At 41.1% G+C, this 14,467-nt stretch overlaps 1 protein-coding gene across 2 annotated transcripts; it reads right to left on the bottom strand.

Annotated features, from left to right (window-relative positions):
- Window positions 1–3,649: 3,649 nt before the first annotated feature.
- sclt1 (sodium channel and clathrin linker 1) lies at window positions 3,650–14,459 on the bottom strand. 2 transcript variants are annotated; one of them, XM_076145794.1, is made up of 22 exons: window positions 14,403–14,459; window positions 14,035–14,082; window positions 13,872–13,933; window positions 13,521–13,573; window positions 12,875–12,947; window positions 12,613–12,668; window positions 12,162–12,297; window positions 10,932–11,054; window positions 10,695–10,760; window positions 9,808–9,878; window positions 9,203–9,293; window positions 8,990–9,081; window positions 8,300–8,477; window positions 7,855–7,953; window positions 7,188–7,259; window positions 7,002–7,076; window positions 6,710–6,852; window positions 6,326–6,518; window positions 5,928–6,124; window positions 5,388–5,466; window positions 4,895–4,990; window positions 3,650–4,736 (listed from the first exon to the last, which is right to left on the bottom strand). In XM_076145794.1, the coding sequence occupies exons 2-22, from the start codon at window positions 14,066–14,068 to the stop codon at window positions 4,671–4,673; spliced, it is 2,055 nt and encodes a 684-aa protein (XP_076001909.1). In that variant the 5' UTR covers window positions 14,069–14,082; window positions 14,403–14,459; the 3' UTR covers window positions 3,650–4,670. The 2 variants fall into 2 exon arrangements, with proteins under 2 accessions (XP_076001909.1, XP_076001908.1); XM_076145793.1 differs by having other exon boundaries at window positions 14,361–14,440.
- Between the last annotated feature and the right edge of the window lie 8 nt (window positions 14,460–14,467).

The raw sequence follows: 14,467 nt of genomic DNA, 5'->3' as shown, positions 1-14,467 counted from the left end.
CTGGAGGAAAAAGTAGCAGCAAAACACAACACACACACACACACACACACACACACACACACACACACACACACACACACACACACACACACACACACACACACAGTATGATTCCATATGATAAAGCAAAGCAACCTATGATCTACCTTAAATTATCATCTCGTATTATGTTAAACTTACTTGAGCCTATAGGGATTGTATTTGATTGACGACTTTGGCATTTCTGGCATCATTTGAAGAAATCCCAGGTGAGGATTAGTGTGGATGATCGTGGCAACATCTGAGGGGCTGTAGATATTGTCAGTGCCAAGTTCCTCAACGCAACTGAAGTGCAGTGGTTTAGGTTTCGGTGAGGGAGAAGAGGGCAACCGAGAATGAGTGATGATAGGAGACAGTTGTTCACTTCTTTGGAGAGATGAGGTTTGTCCAGTGGTTGGTGAGGGAGGAGAGGTTGAACCCACATTATGGGACAATCGGTCCTGGAGGAGTGACAGACAAGCAAGAAAAATCAAGTGTATATATATTGAAGTAATGCTATCTACTCAATCATTGGGCCTATCTCTGACCTTGGTTGTGACATTGGCTAGTAGTGGAGGTAGAGGGACAGGTGATGGATGTTTCTGATGTCTGTGATGCTGCTCTGTTCCCTGTGAGGAAGGTAAAGGTGGAAACCATCCTAGAACAAACATCCTCTCCCGGGCTTTCAAGTGGAGGGAAGTGGGTTCTTTCCGGATAAGTGGTCTCTTTAGCATAGCCTAGATTAAGTAGGTGAATGTGAAGAACATAGGCATAGATTTCTTTAGCATTGTAATCACTTTAATATTAAACACTTAGATTAAGGGCATGGGATTGAATAGCCTATGCTGATTTGGCACATAGGCATATTGTCTGTCTTTGTACCTGTATATCTACAACATGGACAGGAAGCCTTGGTTGGCGCTGTATCTCCAGTTTGTCCAGCCGCTCTGCAATGGTATGACAAAAAAGTTTGCCTTACTACAGTTATTTTGTTGACTATCTGAGGAGTAGGTTGGAGGGGCTTACGTGCAAAATACATAGCCCCATACATTAACAATATGTACTCACCTTTGGATTCATTTTCCTTGCTTTGCCCAGACAAGAACGCCTGAGAGTCCTTGCGAGAAGTGGAGGACATAATACTGGCTCCTGAATTGAAAAAGAATGACTTGTAAATTGTACAGTGACAAATTGATGTGCAAATTGATCTCCGTGAAGTGGAACCATCTAATGTAAATGCATGTTTTTATAGCAATCCATGGATTTAGCTGATTGGTGGTTATTCTGGGAAAATCCAACCATGGGAACACCAGAATGACAGTCTTGACTTTTGACACACAAAATAGAAATGGAATAATCTTGTGTTGCATTTTGCTGGCAGTAATAAATTGGCTGATTAGTAACAGTTAAAGTTATATTAAGTGTGGAGGGCTTTAACTTTGAAAATGAAATCAATAGGAATTGTGGTATAATTTGGCAGTGAATTAAAACAACAAAACCACTCACCACAAAACTAAAAAATAAGTTATGATAAACAGTTCAAACAATATATGGAGCGAAAACGACGAAACATTTTCTTTAAATTTGCACATTCCCTACATAAATAGTAGGCTGCAAACGCAGCACGACACGAAAACAGCAAATGACAGAGGTTGACGTAAGCTAATGACGGCTAACTAGCTTACCTGCTATAAATGAAACAGTAATGCAATGATAGAGAGACAACTTTTTAAACCGCATATATGGTAAATATATTCATCAGGAATTAGTATTAAATTCAAAATGAACATACACAACCCAACCGCACAAAAATCTGCTCCAAAATGTTTTGGTTAGAATTATTTTACGCTCTAAGTAACTGTCCACGGCCAAGAGTTTACGGTTTCTTAGCAACAGAAATCTCACTTGACAATACAGCCCGGCAACATAGTCCCTAACGATCCGATTGTTTTAAACGCCATGTTATGTTTGACGCTGACTTAGTGAATCCCACATCCCACATTGCCACTTTTCCACGGTTCATATACGGCTGTGATAAAGCAGCACTTTTGGCAATAAATGGCAGTGATTTAGTCTCTGTTGTTTCCTTGTTTGCTTTCACGTTGGGCTGAATTGTAGCAGTGAGTAGTCTTGAGGAATCGCGGCTTCTTTGACAAAGACTGCCCTCTGCTGGGGGTTTACAGAAGTGCAAATTCTATAGTTAATTGTTAGCAAATATTCATCATTAAACTCACACACACAATTGGTTGGACCCACTGTATATAGTGAATCAAAAGCACACAGCCATTCACAGCTGTATTGAGTACAAATAAATAAGTACACGAATAAAATGATTATTAATAATATTATTAATTATTAAATTACAATTGAATGTAAAAAAAGTGTCCGTAATGTAGGAGTACAGAGTGAGCATGATTAACTCTGTGTTTTGGCTTCTCTTGTACAGTTTGTGTGGAAAAAAATGAAAATTACCCTCGAAAAAGACCATTGCAGTGGCCTGACAAAATTCAAGACTGGCAGCTGTACAATGCTTTTGTGGAGAAAAGTTAAAGACTTTACTTAGTGCGTATCTCTAGATAAAAACTTGAGTCTGAGCTATTGCGCTGTTGTCCAGTTATTTTCCTGCCACGCAGCATAATTTCCCATTTTACTGCATAACTTACCTTTTTACCGCATACATTTCACAAAAAATACAAAGATAAATCAAAACTGTGTGTGAGGAATTAGAGAAAAGCTGCACAGATGAGACTAGCACATTCAGCTCATCAAGTCAAGCCCGGGCCACCTACACAAACAGCATTACAATCTAAGTAAGGTGAAGGTGGTTGTTAAGATTCGTAAGGTGAACTAAAACATAGACACAGAATGGCATAAGGAAATGAAAAGGGTTTTAATACCAGGGAAGCGGGGAGTGGAGGTGGATGGAGCAGAGAGGGTGCTGGCAAAGGCAGAGGCAGAGGGCTGGAGGGCGAGATGGACCAGGGAGATTTGCATGAACTGTCAAAGGAGGAAGCTGAGAGAAGAGGTTTGTGGAGTGAGGCGAGCAGCCTGGCAGGCAGGCTGGCGAGCAGTGGTCAAGGAGCACTGGAGGGGGAGAGGGATGAAACAGTTAGCGAGGAAAAACACTTCAAATACACTGACAAAAAGAGTTGAGGCCTGAAGCGTTTGTTACCACTGTGGCTGACAAAACAATCTGGCGAAGTGTGGATCAAGAGCCAGAGTAGATATGCTGTGGGAGGATGAGCTGGATGGAAGACTGTGTGTGCAATCAGCCGGGAACCAGACGAGTCAGGTAAGGACGCCACGCCCACACCACACAAACACAGACACACACAGAGAGGATACTAGAATACTAGAGGCACAGCTGATACCACGAGAGCGGTGATGTGTTTGATGAAGTTTACGTCAACATTGTGTTTCTTTATTTTCATGTAACATACTGATTTAATTAAATGTGTTTGTCTAAACTAGCATTACATTAAAACTAACTAAAACTAACAGTAGATGATTATAATGTTAATGTTAATTGTAATAATAAAGGTTGTTGTATGCATATTCTTTGTGTTTGTTTGTGATTATAAAATTTGTTGCAAAATTTGGGAAATTACCACAGGAAAATCAAATTGTGGGTAAGCTATCTTTATTGAAGCACAGAGAATGCAGGCCACAGATACAGAGGCAGTGTACTGCATATCAATCATGATCCATCCCACCTCCTTTTCAACAACATTCAGTGTTACATCAGTCACCTTTTTACTGGAAGTCTGGGGACTTTCTATCTGTTAAGTCAGCATTTCTGTAGCCAGGTATGAGGTCACTGGGGTCTTGACCTTTGTGAGTGAAATATAAAAATGGTCTGTGCCAGCCTAATAACAAAAAAGATGAATGGGATATGAATGGGATATCATAACTTGATACATCTCCGCTGTATCCAGGGAAGGATGAAGAAAAAAAAAGAAGAGAAAATGATGCCAAACACAAAAGAGAGACGCTGAGCACAGGTGGGCCATCGGTTGAGCATTTGGACACAGACCTGGGCTCCGTGTCAGCAGTTTCCTCTCCAATCAGAAGATAAGCTGTTTTTACTACAATTTGATGGTGTATTTCATCTAAAAGCTATAAAACCATGGGACATTTGATACATTTAACATGTAAACATCAGCGTGGAAAGCCAAATCTTTTGTTTCTTCTCTTTCTTTCTAATTATTTTAGTTTTGTACAATTTAACAAATGCAGGTCCTCTATTTCATAACTGTGCCCAAAATCCAGTACCTTACATTACAAAGATTACATTACAAATAAATATAAAAAATGTGTATAAATAAAAGTATCATTAAACTATCTCTCAAGAACATTTAAACCCAATGTGTGAAAGGTTTTGTTGTGGCAATAAAGTTGGTTTGACACTGAACACGTCAGACTTCACAGTTGAACGCACCAGTCAAACATGGTGCAACAGTACAGGGAACATACAGGAACAAGTTGCCCTGTAATGACTACAAGAGCACTGAGGCAACACCTGAGGCGAGGCTGTTTTATAGCTTCACCTCGGAATGCTTTTTGGTTCACAACAGCCAGAACTCGTAACTACAACACAAAGCGAAGAGTTCTGAACACTTGGCTCTGTTTGATGTTCTTGTACCATGGGACAGTCACTGCCACAAAGTCTCTGGATCCACCTTTGCTGTTTTCCTTCGCTGTGACGCAAACATACTCAACTGTAAAATAAAAGAGATAAATGTGTTCCAATGAAATGAAATATATTCTTTTGTATAGTTTTACACATCTATTTTGAGAGCATGAACAGGTAACATCTTGGTTTCGATTTCATTGTGTTGAATGGCATGAAAGAGACACTTTATGTCTGTAGCCGTACCTGTTGTGCAGCTGTAGTTGCCCTTTGCTCTGCTTGTGTTAAGCGTCTCTGCAGACGATTGGTCTTCTCTTGGTACTCTGCTAGCTGCCTCTCATACTAAAATCACACGTGTGTACACACATGTTAAGTGGAGTTACATTCACAAAAAAGTTTCAGTTTTTGATACGGTATTGTTATGTACTGTAAACAAAATCTATACTGTATATAAATTAGATAGTTATTTTCACTACAAAGACAACAAACTGTAGAAGGACGGAACAAGTGCAGGGCTGTGTCAGTAACCACTATAAAAATTGTTCAATCTGTTCTGTGGTCAGTCAGAGATGCGGAGGAGGAAACTTATCAAAAATGTAAGGGCAGGTTAGTACATTCCTGTGACAATGTCGGTTTCTTTTACGAATCTGAAAGTCTACTCTCAATCACACACCCATCTGGTACTGTAAATCAAGCTGCAGGTTTTCTCTGTGTGGGTGTGTGTGTGTGTTACACTCACCTCAGCAATGCTATTATGATCAGTTCCAAGCTGCGTCTCAAGCTCGTATGAACGCTGCTTTTGCCGATTGAGCTCTGACCTGAAAAGAATAAAATAAAAATGTGCATTTCTCCCATTTCTCTCTCAAAAACTAATTACCCTGAAAAATGGAGTTAGTCTAATGCAAACACATGCTTATTTACATCCTCAGTGTAAGTAAATACCATACCAACATGGTGACAAAAAGATAAAAATGTCATATGTCAATGTCAAATCCCTCCAAGCACATAAACGCCTTTATGAATAATCACCCAGAGAAGCCAGAAGTGTCTGCTGTGTCCTCTAGAGAAGCTCCAACACCATTTAACTGGAGTTTCCCAAGGACACAGAAGGGTTTGCCGTTACTTTCCCTGCCAAGATTTTCCCGGCACAGTTTCAGAATGTGAATCAGATAAACTTTGTTTCTCAAAGCCGTTTTCTCAGCTTATTACCTCTATTTCCTCTCCATCATACACACATCTCACACCCTTTCCTGTAAAGCTACCAGTGTGGGACTCTTACTTGAGACTGGTGACTTTAGTTTCAAAGGCCTGTGTCAAGTTTTTGGCCTCCTCCTTCCAACGCTGAGCGCTTCTCTGCTGCGCTGTGAGGAGGCGGGTCAGATCAGCACTGGAGCTTTGGCTGCATTGCTCCAGCTCCTGCACCCGGGCATCAAGTCCCCTCTCCTTCAGACTGTACTCCTGTTCCATCTGTGACACCTAGGAAACAAGGAGACGCAGTGTTAGGGGTCACTTTCATTTCTACAGATTATTCAAAGGCCACTGTTTGCAATGGCGACCTGTACAGTAACCGTTTGTGAGCTCATGATTTGCTTCTTCTTGGCATAAACAACTAATAGCGCCAGCCTCCTTCTTATTTAATCACATTCCGATTCTACTCCTTCCTTCCTTATGTGCTACCTGTTGTTTAGCCTTCTTTTGGGCCAACAGGGTAGCCTTGCGCAGCTCATCCATCTCCTTGCGGAGCTGTTGGTTCTCCTGTTGCAGCTGCAGCCGCTCCTCGCTGACACCTACACAGTCGTCCCTGGATGCCGCAAGGGAGCCGTGCAACCGGCGTACTTCCTCTTGGCAGCGTGACAGCTCCTCTGTGTAGCTACAAATGGAGAGATGAATGGATAAACAAAGGAAGATGAGTTTGAGATTTTAATTCAAAGTGACACAGGGGGAACCTCTCTCTTCCTTTGGGACTTCCATATTTAGCATCTGGTTGAATAGAAGAAGACTTGTTTCGATAGGTATACCCTGTAAATTAGTCATCCTACAAAGACTAACTATCCCACTTACTCAATCTCCATCTTTTTGAGTTTGTTCTGAGTGATTTGCAGAGTGATGCCCATGTCATCCTTCATCCGTTCTGCATCTAGACACCTCTGGTGAAGGGCATCTATTTTCCTGTACTCTGGCTCTCCCCTGCCCTCCTTATACACCTAAAACAAACACAAAAGAAAGCACTACTACAACAACCAAAAGTGCTGTGTTTGTTCAAAATGACCGTCGCAATTCTGAAGTAAGCTTTAAGATTGTATTTCAATTGGTGGCTTCAAGGACACATTCTAGTATGTATCTACTACACTACCTTCTCCAACTCCTCCTCTACAGCCTTTCTCTCTCTCAACGACCTCTCAATCTGAGACTCCTTATCGGCACACTCCTGCAGAAAGGTGGAGAGTGAGTCAGGCAGAGGAACAGATTTTGGCATGATGATGAAAAAACAAAACCAGAAAAAATGAAGAAAAAAAAGCATTGAGCAGCAGCTTCTTACCAGCTGTAAGGCGGTCAGCTCCTCAGCCATATGATGTATTTGAAGGTTGTACTGCTGACGCACATTTTCCACCTGTTACAGGTAATGTCACATGTAGTCATACACCAATATGTACAATGACTATTTTGATTTGAAACTAGAGCTGCTCTGTATTTCTCTTTTCCTTTAGACAGGCAGCAAGCAAGACAACACACACGCTATTGTCTGTCCCCCACACTCATCCAGGGAAAATAATTCAATCTCAAGGTGTTTTCAGAGATCTAAGCATTCATTCCTGTCAGATAATCAATCACTCAATAAGAGTGTATTCTACCAACAGTTAAACACAACACTGGACTACGGGCTGCACCACAATCACATCCTCGGCCTCATTGACAGGATGTAACTGTAAATAATAGATGATAGAGCTAGATCAATAATAGAGCATTAATCACGCAGCCTGGGTTGTGGTAGAAGGAAGTGCAACGCTTTAGTTTTGATAGCACTGTTGTAGTTTGTAGAATTGGTCATGCAATGGTTTTTAAGTTATTATGAATATTTATTTCTTTGGGAATCTCAGCATATAGTATCCAGACTTCCCTCGTAACCTTTGAAAAGCCACGATTCCTTTGGTAGCTTATGAGTACAGATTATATCAACATGTACACAACCATTCACTCCTCCCCACCTCCTTCCTAGTGTGGACCGCAGCATCCTGGATCAAGTGTCGGATGACCTCCTTTGTCCTCTCCAGTTCTTCTGTCTTCTGTTTCTCCATTAACAAGACCTGAATGGAGAGGGCAGCAACAGGCTTGATAAAAGGCTAAGCTAAGTAGACTGTGGCGTCTGATGTGGCAATATAAACTGCTTAAAGCTGCAACAAAGGTTTTTAAAAAAATGAAATGTATATGTTTAACCGAAGCAGACTTAAGGTTTGAAAAGTATTTATTGCAGAATATAATGTGTGCCAGACATCATTGTGATGGGAAAGGCAATAACATTTATTTAACTTCTTTTTAGTCTCTGCAATTGGTGTGATGTATATTCCCTCTATACCGTTTGACATTTAATAGAGCCAAGGGGTGAAATAAATGAAATGAAGGCACATTAAAGGATGGGAGAGGGAGAGACACCTGTTCCTTCTGTAAAGCAGCCTCCTCCGCCACCTGAACGCTCTCTCGGATTTTGGCCAGGGCGTCGTACTTCTCCTCCTCGAGGGAGGCACAGCGGGTCTGGAGCTCCCCAACCTTTCTTTCCCACAGCGTTTGCTCTCTGCGAACCGCCTCTGCCTCCAGAGAAGCAGCTTTGAGCCTGGCAGGGGAATACATGAGTGAAATAAGCAGCTATGCCAGAGAATAATTGATGTAGAATTCTATGACACTTTCAAATATTCTTTGCTCTTAGTTTATGCATTTGGGGATTCTGTGGAAGAATACTCCTCTTAAGTGATATATTTGATATTCTGGTATTTGGTGACCACCACAGAGATTGGAATAGATGGTCCATTGCCTGCCCGGTATTCAACTCTCTAAATTCCACCATCCTGAATACTTTTGACATCTGATCAAACTGTTGAATCGATCAAGAATACAGAAAATAGTACTATGTAGGTCGCACTCGTCTTTCTCAATTTTGCGCCTTTTAAAAATCCTTCAGACAGCGCTTACAGAGGAAAAAGCAGCAGAACGCAAAATCAAGTAAGCGAAAAGAAAGAAAATCTCTTATTTGTCTTGGTAGGCCGAACGCTTGACACAGGATAAATAAGATAGATAAATGGTAGAAAGGCACTGCTGGTGGAGCAGCAGTGGAAGTTGTGCTTTTACCTGTTCTCTAGCTGACTCAAGGATGACTGAAGCTGCTGAAGTCTTCTGTCTGCTGCTTCCTCACGGCCCTGAGCCTCTGACGCATCTTCCTCCTAGAGACAGACGCATACACAACACAGTTTCATTGATCGGTTTATCCACATTTTCATTCATAGAACAATTAACATCATACTGCACTTTATTTCCTTCTACTTGTTGTATATCGTCACCCACCCGTCTCTGCATCTGGTCCTGAGCGTTCTGGAACAATCTGGTCATCTCGTCCACCTTAGCTGTGGCCGTCCTTTGCTCAGTCTTGGCTTGCCTACATCAGGAGCCATAGAAACAAATAATATCACGAATATATAACGTTATATTAGAGAGTAAATTCTTGCTGCTGTATTTTCTTTTCATAGCTTTATCTGGTTGAAAGTTTTATGTTCTGCACCAAAGACACACTAAGTACTGCATCTGGAATTGTGGCTATTGAATCCTCTGTTGAATCCTCACACCCTTTTTACATCACCAGCCTTTGGTGCATTCCTGTATTCAACTGTATTTATAGTACAATTGGGGCTCAACCAGTGTGAGAGCAAATTCATAACCTATTCTATTTCTAATCCTTTAACAGAGTAACCTGCACTATGTGTTCAAAACTGACCATGCAATTCACTGGACACGAGGAAACCACTTTACACCCGGCAGAGGACGGCAAGCTGGTTGTAAAGGGGATTTAATTCAACCGAGTGTGGAACCCAGCTGTATTTCAGTGCTGTAAAGGGTTCACACAGCAAGAACTCTGCCAGCAGCCATTATGAAGCTACAGGGTATTGCGTTACCTGAGCTGGCAGCGTAGCTGCTCCATCTCCGAGCTCTGCTCTGTGACTGTCCTCAGGAACTGCTGGTTAGTCTGTGTGTGACAAGAAATACAAGAGTGCCATTGGTGAGGCATAACTCAAAAGAAATCGAGCTGTATCTAAAAAACAACTTTTCCTCAAAACCTCTCTCTTAAACCCCGCTGTGTCCTTATATAAACCCCAAGGAGCCTTTGTCACTCTATACTGTTCATAGTTAGAATCATGGTCTACCTCACCTATTCTGTCACATACGGTGAATGAAAAAGGATGCTTGTATGAAAAGTCAGAGGGGAAAACCCAAGGCCCGCCCATTAAAAATGCAACAGAGGGATATAGCATTACTCTCCTCGCACTCTGTATGGTGTCCAAGTCACAACCTGGCCCTGTGTGTGTGTGTGCGTGTGAGTGTGTGTGAGTGAATGAGAGAAAAGAGAGACAGTGTGTATGTGTGAGACAAAATAGTGTCAATTATACAACCTACTTTTTGCTGACCACCAATGGTTTTTAGAAACTGTCATTGTTGTTACTCTGTTTGGATGACGTCACATTACTATCATTTAATTAAGGATCTTTGGAGTGTGACACTTTGGGAAGCAACATTTTCACCTTAGTTTGACATTGTTATTTTGTGTGTTTCTAATTAAACATTTACAGAAAAGTTACCTAGTCTCACAGGTGACTCAGTTTAACTCAGTTTGTCAAGCTTACCCACAAAGTAACACATCCATACATAAGAGCAAGCAAGAAGTGCCACTACAGTTACAACATTAATTATTGAAGTAGTCATTTCTGAGATGTGCACAGCATTTCAATTCCGTAACTAAATGGAAGGCAATCATTTAACATGCTTTTAATCACCCATTACTTACCAATTCCAGTTTCTGATTGGCCGCTTGGATTTTGTGTGTGTGCTGTTGGAACTGGAGGAGCTGATCCTGTGAATGAAAAAAGTGGGCATTCAATAAAAGTAACAGCTTGTAATTACAACATGTTGATGTCAAGCATTTACTGAGGCTAATCTGGTTTGATTGACCCGATTTATGAGGTAATAGCTCCATCTAGTGGTGAAGGTCTTGTGTATTGGCTTTGAACGCAGTGGGGAATACCTTGAGCTGCTGTCTGTGAGCACCGTGGACCTGTCCTTCAGAGACGGCCCTCTTGTAGACCTCCTGGAGGCTGTCCAGCTCTTGGGTTGCCGTCTGCCACAACTCCATGGCCTGTTCCCGCTCCTAAACCCACAAAGTAGCAATTCTGCATGTTGCTCATTGTCACATAATAAACATCGGACAAAAAGTTCGGAAATTTGTGTTTGGTAGATAATTTCTCTGTTGCAACAATGCTTCTTGGCAATACATTTTAGACCGTTGGTAAGCCTGTTTAGTCCCCCTGCTGTTGCTATTGACTCTTGTTTGGTGTTGTTTGGTGGATTGGATTATTATTATTATTATGAAGTTTATTATTAAGTTTATTATGAAGTCTATCAGTAACAAGGAAGAAACAAGACATATTGGCAATTTTACAATTTATTCATTTAACAAACAGTCAGGAGCCTCAGTAGCGTGTGGAAGAAGCATACACAGCCACAACAGCTGGCACCTCCTCCTCATGCTGGTCACCAGCCTAGTCACACACTGCTGATATCGAGATGAGATTCTGCATCCAGTGGCAATCCCATATCTCCACAGTCTGGGACTGAACTCCATCCTCCAAGATGACAATGCTCACCCCCACAGAGCGGGGTTTATCAACGACTGGTTGAGGAGTGGAATGCCACCCCACAGCAGTGCGTGACCAGGCTGTTGACCAGCATGAGAAGGAGGTGCCAGGCTGTTGTGGCTGTGTATGGTTTTTCCACACGCTACTTTGGCTCCTGACTGTTTGTTAAATGAATAAATTGTAAAATTGCCAATATGTCTCGTTTCTTCCTTGTTACTGATAGACTTCAATCATCCAATCCACCTAACAACACCGAACAAGAGTCAATAGCAGAATAAGCTGTTTGGCATCGGCAGAGAAGATTTGGCAAATTTTTCATGAGCGCAACCCACATACTCAGCTGTGCTGCTCATCCCACAAAGGCATATTCCTTACAAATGGGGAATCATTTAAAAGGGGACTAAACAGGCTTTCCAACGGTATAAAATGTTTTGCCAAGAAGCATTGTTACAACAGAGAAATAATCTACCAAACACAAATTTCCAAAGTTTTTGTTCAATGTTTATCTAAAGCATATGCCCCAAGTTACTGAGAGTATATCAGGTGAAACTTGGTAGTAGGATAGAAAACCTGGATGTGCACTTTACTCTGCTCTAGGTTTAGATATTACATATGGATACCTGTTCAGAAAGCCGGATCTGTTCTTGAAGGCTTTTAATGACTCCTTCCTCCTCCAGTGTGCTGCCCTCGACCCCCGGAGTGACCGGCAGGGCCTGCAGCTGATTCGCCACTGACTGCCTAAGCTCAGCATGCAGTCTGGCAAAGGGAATGATTGAGATTGGCAAAAAAGGAGCAGGGGACAGTCATTCCATTCACAGGTATGACATGCTTGGTTATTGAAATAATTTGGGAGTATTTTTAGTTAAAATGCCACCATGATGAATGCAAAACATTATCTAATAATACATATACCTGTGTATGTATAATAATATGAGCTTTGCAACAGTGGACCAGATATCAACACAATGCAACTAATGATTCCCTAAACATTTTAGGCCTACATTAAGTGAGGAATTCCATGTTCTGTTGTCTCCCACACACACTTGTCATATTCAATAGAGCAGAATTTACCTTTCATTCTCCTTGACAACCCTCTCAAGCTTCAGTTTGATATCTGTCATCTGCACCTGATGATTTAAGGGAAAGGGATAATCGATGAATGATAGCGCAAAAGCGTACGACGGCATGGTGTAAACAAGTTGTCCCGGGTCTTTCCGCTACTTCACTTCTCTGACTTTATAGTTGTAGATACAATATTTACAATATCTTGGTGACAATGTCAGCATGGATTGTGTGCATCTCACTCATTTCACATTACTACGCATGTTTTTACCTGATATCTCTGCAGCTGTTCAGTCATTTCCTCCATGTGATGATCATACTCAGCTATTAAAGGTGCCATAATACTGTATCAAAGACACACAACAGGAGGAATAATGATGTTATTTGTGTAAAAATCGCTTCTCCCCGCTGAATTTTTATCAACAAATGTTTGTATATTCCCAACTATGAATCACAACAACAAGGCCCCGGATCTCACTGAAGCATATTTGTCCCACTTTATTTTTGGAGGTAAAATTTGACTTGGGATCTGTTCCTGTATTTTTGGCTTCACCTGTTGTATACTAAACCCACCAACCAATCATTGAAGCCCTTTATTTCATATCTTATTAATGTGTAGCTTTTTGATTTAACACATTCGGTTAATTTAGTAGTGTGGGATTTATCTGTTTTTATTACCTAATCTCTAAAATTTAAACTGGCCTGAGATATAAACATTCCTACCCCATCTCCTCTTATTTATTTTTTTAAATTTTGACTTATTTCTTCGACTTGATTTACTTGTTCAAAAGTTTCAGGTCAGCGGTTTACTGTTCTATAGTTCAATTTGCTTTCTGTAATGTGTATCACACACGTGTTACGACATTCAGACTTCTACTGTGCTAGAGAACTTAAACGTCATTGCCATCATAGCTCACCTTCTGTCCGACATCCAGGGAGCAGGAGACTCTGTCTGTCTTGACTCTTCAACCTGACAGACATAAGAGATAAAACAGGAAATTAACACATCATGGTGTCGTAATACGTTAATACGTTTATACGTTAAAACACGTAAACTTAAAAAACTTAAAAACACGTAACGTATCCTGTATATTTCAAATTTCAAATCAAAGTAACTACATAACTACTACTACCACTTTTATAAAATGTCCTCAAATTAGTACAGAAAACCCTCAGAAGACATTTGAACAGTTACAAACCCCAAAAACCATAGTAGGTTTTTGGGTTTAGAGGTTAGAGGTTAGAGGTTTATAATGACATCTCTTTACCTGAGCTGACACTGTGTGATCCACATCCTGATACTGGCTGAGAGCAGAATTTAACCTGTGAACTGTGGACAAAGACACACACACACACAGTGAAGCACATACACTAATGTTTTTCAACTATGTTGTTTGGGCTTTTCTGACAAACTAGCGAATATTTTCTTACCTTGATCACGCAGAAATTCAACGTCTGCTTCCATGCTGCGGTTGAAGTCTAAATCGAAGATACAATAAAAGCATAAATTATCGATCAGTTCCGTCAACATTTTTTTTTCACGGCGGGCAACAGGGAGGAACGAATGAGTGCAATGACAAAAGGAGGCAAATATAAACAATAACAGGCTAGCTAGTAGTGTCCGGACAGGCTCCAGCTAGCGTCGATGCTAAACAATCTCTGCGCTACAAAACAAACACACTGCATTCAACGAAATATGGGTTTTACTTAAAAGCGGAGGGTACACAATATACAATTGTACGGAGTCGTAATCGTACGCGTAGGGCGAAGAGCAGAAACAAGTAAACTTCTTCTTAAACCTTCGGTCCGCCGTCCGTTTTGAAGTACACAAACAACGACCAATGACAGTCAAGCTGTGCGCTCG

The sequence above is a fragment of the Genypterus blacodes genome, unplaced genomic scaffold (genome assembly GCF_046128005.1).
Source record: "Genypterus blacodes isolate CSIRO-AG114 ecotype Tasmania unplaced genomic scaffold, CSIRO-AGI_Gbla_v1 ptg000030l_1, whole genome shotgun sequence".
Classification (NCBI taxonomy): Eukaryota; Metazoa; Chordata; class Actinopteri; order Ophidiiformes; family Ophidiidae; genus Genypterus; species Genypterus blacodes.
This window is presented reverse-complemented; position numbering and strand designations above follow the sequence as displayed.